This window comes from Salvelinus sp. IW2-2015, linkage group LG15, assembly GCF_002910315.2.
Source record: "Salvelinus sp. IW2-2015 linkage group LG15, ASM291031v2, whole genome shotgun sequence".
NCBI classification, from domain to species: Eukaryota; Metazoa; Chordata; class Actinopteri; order Salmoniformes; family Salmonidae; genus Salvelinus; species Salvelinus sp. IW2-2015.
Window position 1 is genome coordinate 1,518,803 of NC_036855.1, and position 10,447 is coordinate 1,529,249.

General features: G+C 44.5%; 1 protein-coding gene across 1 annotated transcript in view; it reads right to left on the bottom strand.

Moving 5' to 3' along the window:
- Positions 1-2,701: 2,701 nt before the first annotated feature.
- Positions 2,702-10,447, bottom strand: part of LOC111973929 (uncharacterized) — an 18,918-nt gene continuing 11,172 nt past the window's right edge. The window contains exons 14-22 of the mRNA XM_070446859.1: positions 7,842-8,005; positions 7,212-7,325; positions 6,859-7,002; positions 6,580-6,780; positions 5,945-6,047; positions 4,944-5,052; positions 4,702-4,722; positions 4,468-4,548; positions 2,702-2,856 (exon numbers count right to left, since the gene is read on the bottom strand). Of these exons, the coding sequence (XP_070302960.1) occupies positions 2,702-2,856; positions 4,468-4,548; positions 4,702-4,722; positions 4,944-5,052; positions 5,945-6,047; positions 6,580-6,780; positions 6,859-7,002; positions 7,212-7,325; positions 7,842-8,005 (1,092 nt within the window). The remainder of the gene's footprint in view (positions 2,857-4,467; positions 4,549-4,701; positions 4,723-4,943; positions 5,053-5,944; positions 6,048-6,579; positions 6,781-6,858; positions 7,003-7,211; positions 7,326-7,841; positions 8,006-10,447) is intronic.

A 10,447-nucleotide genomic window follows, 5' to 3' on the forward strand; every position in this document is an offset into this window, starting at 1 on the left:
TCCCTGGATGCAATTCCTATGGCTTCCACAGGGTGTCAGCAGTCTATGTTCAAGGTTTCAGGCTTGTAACTTCAAAAACAAATAAGAAATAACAGTTTTAGTAGGACACAGTCTTGGAAATTCGTGTTTGCTCGCTTTGTGAAGTGCACCAGTCCCTCCTGCAGCAAAGCACCCCCACAACATGATGCTGCCACCCCCGTGCTTCACGGTTGGGATGGTGTTCTTTGGCTTGCAAGCCTCCCCCTTTTTCCTCCAAACATAACGATGGTCATTATGGCCAAGCAGTTCTATTTTTGTTTCATCAGACCAGAGGACATTTCTCCAAAAAGTAAGATAGTTGTCCCCATGTGCAGTTGCAAACCATAGTCTGGCTTTTTATGGCGGTTTTGGAGCAGTGGCTTCTTCCTTGCTGAGCGGCCTTTCAGGTTATGTTGATATAGGACTCGTTTTACKGTGAATATAGATACTTTTGTACCTGTTTTCTCCAGCATCTTCACAATGTCCTTTGCTGTTGTTCTGGGATTGATTTTCACTTTTCACACCATAGTACGTTCATCTCTAGGAGACAGAACGCGTCTCCTTCCTGAGCGGTATGACGGTATGAATATATTTCAGAGTGTGCAAAGCTGTCATCAAGGCAAAGGGTGGCTGCTTTGAAGAATCTAAAATATATTTTGATTTGTTTAATGCTTTTTTGGTTACTACATGATTCCATATGTGTTATTTCATAGTTTTGATGAATTCACTATTCCACAATGTAGAAAATAGTAAAAATAAAGAAAAACCCTGGAATGAGTAGGTGTGTCCAAACTTTTGACTGGTACTGTATACATTTAGATATATATATATATTTTTTAATGTTTTATTGTCACATACACCAGTGATATGTGTTGTGTTAAAGTGCAGTGATATGTGTTGTTTTAAAGGGTCAGCCATAGTATTATGGCGCCCCTGGAGCAAATTTAAGATCGAGATTCTCATTTCAACTTGCTTTTTATTGTCAGCTGGCAAGCGCATGTGATATTTGGTTCTGGGTGATGCTAAGATAACATGTTCATGAGCAGGATGGGAGGAGCATCACCTGCATTAGTGTGGAGAAATGGTTGATGAGCACCGCCGTGTGGTCTTCCAGCCAGCCGTCGCACATGATCGCCGCCCGCTCCTGCCCCGCTTCTTCCTTACGCTTATCACAGATGTCCCACAGACGCTCGCGCAGGTCCTGCAGTGTCACGACACCAGACGAGAAAGATAGACAAACACAGACAGAAGGACAGACCGACGAGACAGAACGACGGATAGACAGACAGACGGACCAGCATAGCGACAGACAGACTAAGTATTGACAGGCAATGGGAAAAACAGCAGACATGAGCAAATGTCACACAGACACGGCTTTGATAGTGTTTGTGTTACTGTAGCCTACATCCAGACGCTGGTGCAGCTCTGCCTTGGTCTCCTCGTCATCTCTCATGTCCTTGGGGATGCTGTTATAGTTCTGCTGCCACTGGGACACGAACTCTTGCTTCAGGTCGGGCCGTCGGAGGTACTGCTTAAACTCCTCTCTGCAAGCGTCACAAGATAAGAGAGTTARAGTTACTTCTCTCTGTTCACACTGTACATATCCCAAATGCAGTGTGGCAGACGGCAGGAAGAGGTGAGGGGAGTGGTAATCGAGGAGAGATATCTTGTAGGTCGCTGGCTCCACCCCAAAGCCTTATATGGACTTCCTGCCCCAACGAGGCAAGACTGTAAATCGTTAAGCCACGGAGTGCTTGGGGATAAAGGAGGAAGCAGCCTGCACAAAGGGGCAGAGTAGGTGAGAGAAACAAGAGCAAAAAAATCTGTGTGATTGCCCGTTGTGACCTGGACTGTTGGATTACCCCCTTGTGTACTGGATTGGCTGAGGACCCAAGTGTGAGGATTACCCCTGGAAAACGGAATGGACAAAGAGAACAGCTTGTGGATTGTGAGGTGATTGGTGAATTCCCTGTGTACCAAAATCCCCAATAAACTTCCCCTTTGCATTCTATTTGTGCCACTGGTGCCTGTTTTGTTATTGAACATGGTGATGTGGAAACCCCACACCCTTGATCTTTTTACAGCAGTAGTATAGATCCAAGTCATCAAGGCATCCTCACTGATGAGAGATCAGATCAAAAAACAGACATGACTTGAAATCACTGGCCACTTTAATAATGTTTACATATTTTTGCATTACTCATCTCATATGTATATACTGTATCTTAGTCTATGCCGCTCTGACATTGCTCGCCCAAATATTTCTATATTCTTAATTCCATTCCTTTGCTTTAGATTTGTGTGTATTGTTGTGTAATTGTTAGATGTTACTGCACTGTTGGAGTTAGAAAAATAAGCATTTTGCTACACCCGCAATAACATCTGCTAAACACGAGTGCAGTCAGTCAGTCCAGTCAGCAGTCATCAGTCCCACCCAGCGAAGTCCAGTCCAGTGAGTCAGCCAGTGAGCTCAGCCAGCAGTTCAGCAGCCTAGTAGTCAGCCAGTGAGTCAGCCAGTCAGCGGGTCAGTGAGGTCAGTCAGTGAATAAGTCAGTCAGATCAGTCACGGTCAGCGAGCGCACCAGTCCAGTCAGTCAGTCGCGCCAGTCAGCGAGTCGGCCAGTCAGATGAGTCCTGGTGAGACTGCGCCAGGCATCAGCCAGTGGAGATCAGCTAGTCGCAGTCAGTAGGTTCTAGCAACCATGCAGCACGACAGACAGCAACAGCGTACCTGAGACTCTGAGATGTGCATCCAGGGGTCTGGCAGAAGCGTTGTCCCCATGTTCAGAGAGTGTGATTCTCTGCAGGATCTCCCAGAATAGTACTGCAACTGCACACCTGACGGGACACACGAGAGTCGATGGGTGAATCTCAAGATATATCAGTTGATAAATCCTTGATTTCCTCGCATCCTTTCTCCTCACTCCTTATCAAAATGCAATGGAGGAGGCAGAGGAGGAACCTCGGATATTCTCCTCCAATGCGTTTTGAGAAGGAACCGAGAAAAAAGGACTGATGAATCAAAGAAATACAATGAGATCACATAAATAGGGAATCAACACCCCACGTAATTACCCGTCACTAGTCAAGTTTGGGTCACTTAGAAATGTCTTGTTTAGAAGAAAAAGCAATTTTTTTGCCATTAAATAACATCAAATTGATCAGAAATACAACATTAACAATGTCTACACTGTAAATGACTATTGTTGCTGGAAACGGCTGATTTTTAATGGAATATCAACATAGGCGTACAGAGGCCCATTATCAGCACTCCTGTTGTTCCAATGGCAGTTGTGTTAGCTATCCAATTTTATCATTTTAAAAAGGCTAATGAAAATTATAAAACCCTTTTGCAATTATGTTAGCACAGCTGAAAACTGTTGTCTTGATTAAAAGAGCAATAAAACTGGCCTTCTTAGACTAGTTGAGTATCTGAAGCATCAGCCTTTGTGGGTTCGATTACAGCTCAAAATGGCCAGAAACAAATACTTCTTCTGAGAAATGAAGGCTTATTCCATGCGAGAAATTGCCAAGAAACTGAAGATCTCGTACAAACGCTGTGTACTACTCCTTCACAGACAAGCCCAAACTGCCTCTAACCAGAACCAGCATAGAAAGAGGATGGGAGGCCCGGCACAACTGAGCAAGAGGACAAGTACATTAGTATCACCCTCCAAGTCCTCAACTGGCACTTCATTAAATAGTACCCGCAAAACACCAGTCCTCAACGTCAACAGTGAAGAGGTAACTCCGGGATGCTGGCCTTCTAGGCAGAGTTGCAAAGAAAGCCATATCTCAGACTGCCGCAATAAAAATAAATATTAAGATGGGCAAAGAACACAGACACTGGACAGAGAACTCTGCTAGAAGGCCAGCATCCGGAGTCGCTCTTCACTGTTGACGTTGAGACTGGTGTTTTGGCGGGTACTATTAATGATACTATAATATATAATTACCAGTGGCGTAAAGTACTTAAGTAAAATACTTTAAAGTCTACTAAGAATTTTTGTTGGTATCTGTACTTTCTATTATATTTTTGGCAACTTTATTTTTTACTTTGCTCCATACATTTCCCTGACACCAAAAAGTATCGTTACATTTTGACAGGAAAAATTTGCCAATTCACACACTTATCAAGAAAACATCCCTGGTCAACCTACTGGTTTGCTTAATATAAGGAATTTTTATTATTTATACTTTTACTTTTGATACTTAAGTACATTTATGCAATTCCATTTACTTTAATGGCTTAAGTATTTTAAACCAATATCTTTTAGACTTTACTCAAGTAGTATTTTACTGGGTGACTTCACTTTTACTTGAGTAACTTTCTATTAAGGTACTTACTTTTACTCAAGTATGACAATTGAAGTACTTGTTCCACCACTGATAATTATATAGATAGTACATATATTGGGTAATATGTGTACATATATTATTGTTGCAGACCTGTGGCGCCACTTGCGTAGCTGGCGGTAAGAAGGCCTCCAACTGCAGGATGGTGAGAGGTGCTGTCTGTGGGGAAAGCTCCTAAAGGGGCGGGGCGAGGAGGGGTTAGGGGGAGCTAGACAAGCCCCGCCATTCCCCCGTTTTCCACGGTAATGAAAGTCGGTGCACTGATGACAGCATCAAAGCATCACTCTGGAGCTTGGCGGCCGACTGCGATGTGCGTGAACGCCGCACCTTGAGCCAGCTGTGCAATAGCTGGGGGGACAGAGAAGTACAGGGGTGATAGTTGACCCTAGAGAAGCTGATCTTCGGTCAGTTTACATTTTACCATGCCACTATGGTTAATCCGGGTTGAGGAGGAGGGGAAGGGCGCGAAGGCTTGATAGTTCCTAGACACCTGAGTACACACTATGGGGGCAAGCTTCGATCTTCGTCGTCCACTTCAAGAGGAGTATACTCATGCAACTATTGCATGCCTTCAGACACGGATAGACGGGGCTCAGCCACTCCTCCATTGGTCCTGAAGGCCTGCTCTGCCTGGTCTGTGCAGAACCTCGACCACGCACTAGCAGGCTCACAAGCCCTCTGAACCCGCGCAGATGAGCTCAGCACACTGCACCATTCACATGCAACTGAGTCTGGGAGGGATAGGGGCTGAGAACGGGGCAACGTAAGCATTTGTATTTGATTATGGATCCCCGCCATTTAGCTGCTGCGCTCCAAGCATACACTCACCATGTCAGCTGCTTATATGATAATAAAACACTTACAATACATGTCATACTCAGAAAAGCACAACAACCCACCCTAAGTGATGTGCCCTCAGGACACCCAATACACTGTTCACTAAAACCGACCACTATCTAAACAACAATAAATTCCACCTGTTGTACGTCTCGTGTTGTATAGTGGCGCCGTTAATGCGTTCACTCCTAAATGAAGTGTGAGGTCTCATTGTGCTCTTGTGGCCTAAGGTTAGTTGTCTGTTATTCTTCTATATCACATCGCCGGCTGGTCCATATGTGTAATTTGTACCCTGTTCTTTAAAAAATCCTGATACTACACTCGCTGGCACTCAAGTACCCATGATAGAGTGGAGCGTAATTCATTGTAGTCTATATGGCTCACTATATGGTAGTAGCTGGTACAATTTCCAAATAGTCGCGCTCATGGAGTTGGGGACTTTGTGCAAGAGACCCTTCTGGTGGCAATGTCTTGTGGGTAATGCACGGTGGTTCAGCTGGGGAAGGCTGCGTCCCAAAGGCCACCCCTATTACTCATTATATTACTCGGGCACTATGTGATAAGCCCACAGGCACTGGAGTTCATATAGTGTAACGGTTCGCATTGATGTAGTTCATAGCGAGGGCACCTGGCTACAACAGTAGTGCACTATATAGGGAAAGGGTGGCATTTTGGGCTCAGCCAATGCTTGTAGTTAGGTACATTCCATGGTCGAGGGCTGCAAGCAATATACCTCCTCGTCTTTGAATTTGATTCGTATCGCACCTTCTTGCAGGACATCCTCTGAATTTTCTTCCTCTGGGGCAGGGGGTGGGCTGGGCTCCTCGCGAGACCAGCTGGGGTCAAGAGGGAGAGAGGCCTCGAAAAAGCGAGGAGCGTCATCACATTTACACGTCAACAACCAATCCTAATCGCATCCTGTTCTGAGTTAGTTCATTTTCCCCAAAAGAAAACCTCAAAAAAGCTGTGTGACACAAGAAAACTACATATACCTAAGCTTGACACAGTACTTGTAGTGCAGGATCGCGAGTCCCATCAACCAGAACAATGCTAATCATGAGTAGCTTGTGACGTATTTGATAATTTCCTAACTGCGTTGGACTTGCTTACTCAATTTTAAAGAGGACATTTCTTCTGAATCGGTGAGAGGGAGACGAATTGTGGAAGGTGAGATGATGTGTACGGGGCAAATCCAAATCTGGTACCTTGAAAGTGGTGATTTTCATTGATCCCCCCCCCTTAATAAGGACTGATAGACCATGGCTGACCACCAGATTCCTGGGGTACAAATTATTTTATCGAGGTATGAAGCAGAAAAACCTAGCAGTACTCCGGACCTCCAGCATGCTCGGATTTCTGAATACCCACTGGGGTAGAAAGTCCAAAGCCATTTCTTGATCTTGGTGCCACAGCTTTCTTCTTGTCCTTGCCAGAGTGTTTGCTGCGGCGGCAGGCGGAGGCGGAGCTTGGGACATCTTCTTGTATGCCACGTATACGTCTATCCATCTGCGTGGCTGAGCCTCCTCATTCTCCTCTGCCTCGCGCTGCAACGCCTCCTCACACTGACACCTGGACCACACAACTACCCATGAGAAACACACACGTATGCTCGCACACACACAACACACCACACACACACACACACACTTCTTCACCATGTTGTTGATGGCTGTCAGAGCAGTCTGATAGATGTCATGCAGCAGCTTCTCGTCAGGTGTCTGGAAGCCTTTCTGTTTCAATAGAGGCCACTTCCAGTAGAGTAGGGAGGTCTGCGGGGAAACAGTGGAACACCTGCATAGCACACATTGCTGCCTCGACACAACAATCACATGATGCAAAACGCATCATCAATGGAAGTTTTTGCTCTGTACTGAAAATGCCTTATCTTGAAAACCTGACTGCTGACATGCAAAACAAAAATGGGATTGCATTAACAGTGGACATATGTGAACAAAGTTCTACAATATTGTTTTGTAGGAAATATTAACAGTCTATATTACCACGGTGAGGAGGTAAATTGGTGTGAGCTGCCAGGCTTTATCTTACACTTTGGTTTTCTTCTTCTCATCTCCTCAGAGTCTCTTTTACCAGCACTCTTGGTGACTCTTTCAGAACTGGAGGGACAGGAGTGTTTTGATGATGAGACGACAGTAACAATTGTTGAAAACCATATACTGTAAATCCTCTAAATAAGCAAAGGTATTAACTATTGAATAGCTGTGATTCTCCCTGACTGCCATTGGCATACCAGATCAAATGGGTCATGCTGTGATTGACTGCACAAAAGGCCACTTCATTATGCTCTGCATAAACGGATAATAAATGACAGAAAATCCAGATTTTGGCTAGGCGGATAGCAGCTGGATAGGTCAGTTTCTATTATACATCAAGTGGAGAATAACTGTCAGAAAGGCAGGTGTGTATTCATTAGGGCACACCGTTGCAAAACCTTTTTCAATGGAAAAAACGTTTTGCAACCAAAACAGGAGTTTTAGTATTACAAAGTGTAGTATTGGTTCCCTCCCTGTTTGCTTCCATTTGGTTCAGAATGGTTTCTAAGTGAATACACCCTAGGTATTTCTGATGAATCTGGACGAATCCCTTCTCCTGAGCAGCAGCCTTCTGCTTGCCTCTTGGATTTGTCAGTCTGGGTTCCTGGCTCCTCCAGCGCCACGATGTCTAGCAGTGAGAATACAGGTGAATTCTGGCCCCGCCTCAGCAGCACCTGTTTGTCAATGCCTGTGTAGTAATCCCGCAAGAGACGTAGAGAGTCCTGGAATCGGTCCACTTCCACCTGGAGGAGGACAACATTAGTACATCAGTGTGCATTTCAGCCAAGGAGCTAACCAACCTCGAAATGGAGATAAAAACCCAAACCTGAAACATTCCTGTTTTCACTTAAACACGTAAGCAATTGTACAGTCGCTCATGACAGATTAGGCAATTAGGGGGTGTTCCCAGACACATATTAAGCATAGTCCTGGATTATTTTTTATATACAGTGGGGAGAACACAAGTATTTGTATCACTGCCAATTTTGCAGGTTTCCTACTTCACAAAGCAGTGCTAGGTCTGTAATCTTATCATAGGTACACTCAACTGTGGAACGGAGAATCTAAAACAAAATCACGAAAATATCACATTGTATGATTTTTAAGTAATTATTTGCATTTTATTGCATGACATAAGTATTTGATCACTACCAACCAGTAAGAATTCCGGCTCTCTCACAGACCTGTTAGTTTTTCTTTAAGAAGCCCTCCGTTTCTCCATCCATTACCTGTATTAACTGCACCTGTTTGAACCGCGTTACCTGTATAAAAGACCCTGTCACACACCTCAATCAAACAGACTCCAACCTCTCCACACAATGGCCAAGCCAGAGAGCTGTGTAAGGACATCAGAGATAAAATTGTAGACCTGCACAAGGCTGGGATGGGCTACAGGACAATAGGCAAGCAGCTTGGTGAAAAGGCAACAACTGTTGGCGCAATTATTAAGAAAATGGAAGAAGTTCAAGATGACGGTCAAATCACCCCTCGGTTCGGGGCTCCATGCAAGATCTCACCTCGTGGGGCATCAATGATCATGAGAATGTGAGGGACAGCCCAGAACTACACGGCAGGACCTGGTCAATGACCTGAGAGAGAGCTGGGACCACAGTCTCAAAGAAAACCATTAGTAACACACTACGCCGTCATGGATTAAAATCCTGCAGCGCACGCAAGGTCCCCCTGCTCAACAGGCATGTCCAGGCCGCGTCTGAAGTTTGCAATGACCATCTGGATGATCCAGAGGAGGAATGGGAGAAGGTCATGTGGTCTGATGAGACAAATAGAGCTTTTTGGTCTAAACTCCACTCGCCGTGTTTGAGGAAGAAGAAGGATGAGTACAACCCCAAGAACACCCATCAAACCGTGAAGCATGGAGGTGGAAACATCATTCTTTGGGGATGCTTTTTGAAAGGGGACAGGACGACTGCACGTATTGAGGGGAGGATGGATGGGGCCATGTATCGCGAGATCTTGGCCAACAACCTCCTTCCCTCAGTAAGAGCATTGAAGATGGGTCGTGGCTGGGTCTTCAGCATGACAACGACCCGAAACACATAGCCAGGGCAACTAAGGAGTGGCTCCGTAAGAAGCATCTAAAGGTCCTGGAGTGGCCTAGCCAGTCTCCAGACCTGAACCCAATAGAAAATCTTTGGAGGGAGCTGAAAGTCCGTATTGCCCAGCGACAGCCCCGAAACTCTGAAGGATCCGGAGAAGGTCTGTATGAGGAGTGGGCCAAAATCCCTGCTGCAGTGTGTGCAAACCTGGTCAGAAACTACAGGAAACGTATGATCTCTGTAATTGCAAACAAAGTGTTTCTGTACCAAATATTAAGTTTTGCTTTTCTGATGTATCAAATACTTATGTCATGCAATAAAATGCAAATTAATTACTTAAAAATCATACAATGTGATTTTCTGGATTTTTGTTTTAGATTCCGTCTCTCACAGTTGAAGTGTACCTATGATAAAAATGACAGACCTCTACATGCTTTGTAAGTAGGAAAACCTGCAAAATCGTCGGGGTATCAAATACTTGTTCTCCCCCACTGTATATATATACAGTTGAAGTCGGAAGTTTACATACACCATCTAGCAAATACATTTAAACTAAGTTTCACAATTCCTGACATTTAATCCTTGTAAAAATTCCCTATCTTACGTCAGTTAGGATCACCACTATATTTTAAGAATGTGAAATGTCAGATAATAGTAGAGAGAATGATTTATTTCAGCTTTTATTTCTTTCATCACATTCCCAGTGGGTCAGAAGTTGACATGCACTCAATTAGTATTTGTTAGCATTGCCTTTAAATTGTTTACTTGGGTCAAACGTTTCAGGTAGCCTTCCACAAGCTTCCCACAATAAGTTGGGTGAATTTTGGCCCATTCCTCCTGACAGAGCTGTGTGTAACTGAGTCAGGTTTGTAGGCCTCCTTGCTCGCACAAGCTTTTTCAGTTCTGCCCACAAATTTTCTATGGGATTGAGGTCAGGGCTTTGTGATGGCCACTCCAATACTTGACTTTGTTGTCCTTAAGCCATTTTGCCACAACTTTGGAAGTATGCTTGGGGTCATTGTCCATTTGGAAGACCCATTTGCGACCAAGCTTTAACTTCCTGACTGATGTCTTGAGATGTTCCTTCAATATATCCACATCATTTTCCTCCCTCATGAGGCCATCTAG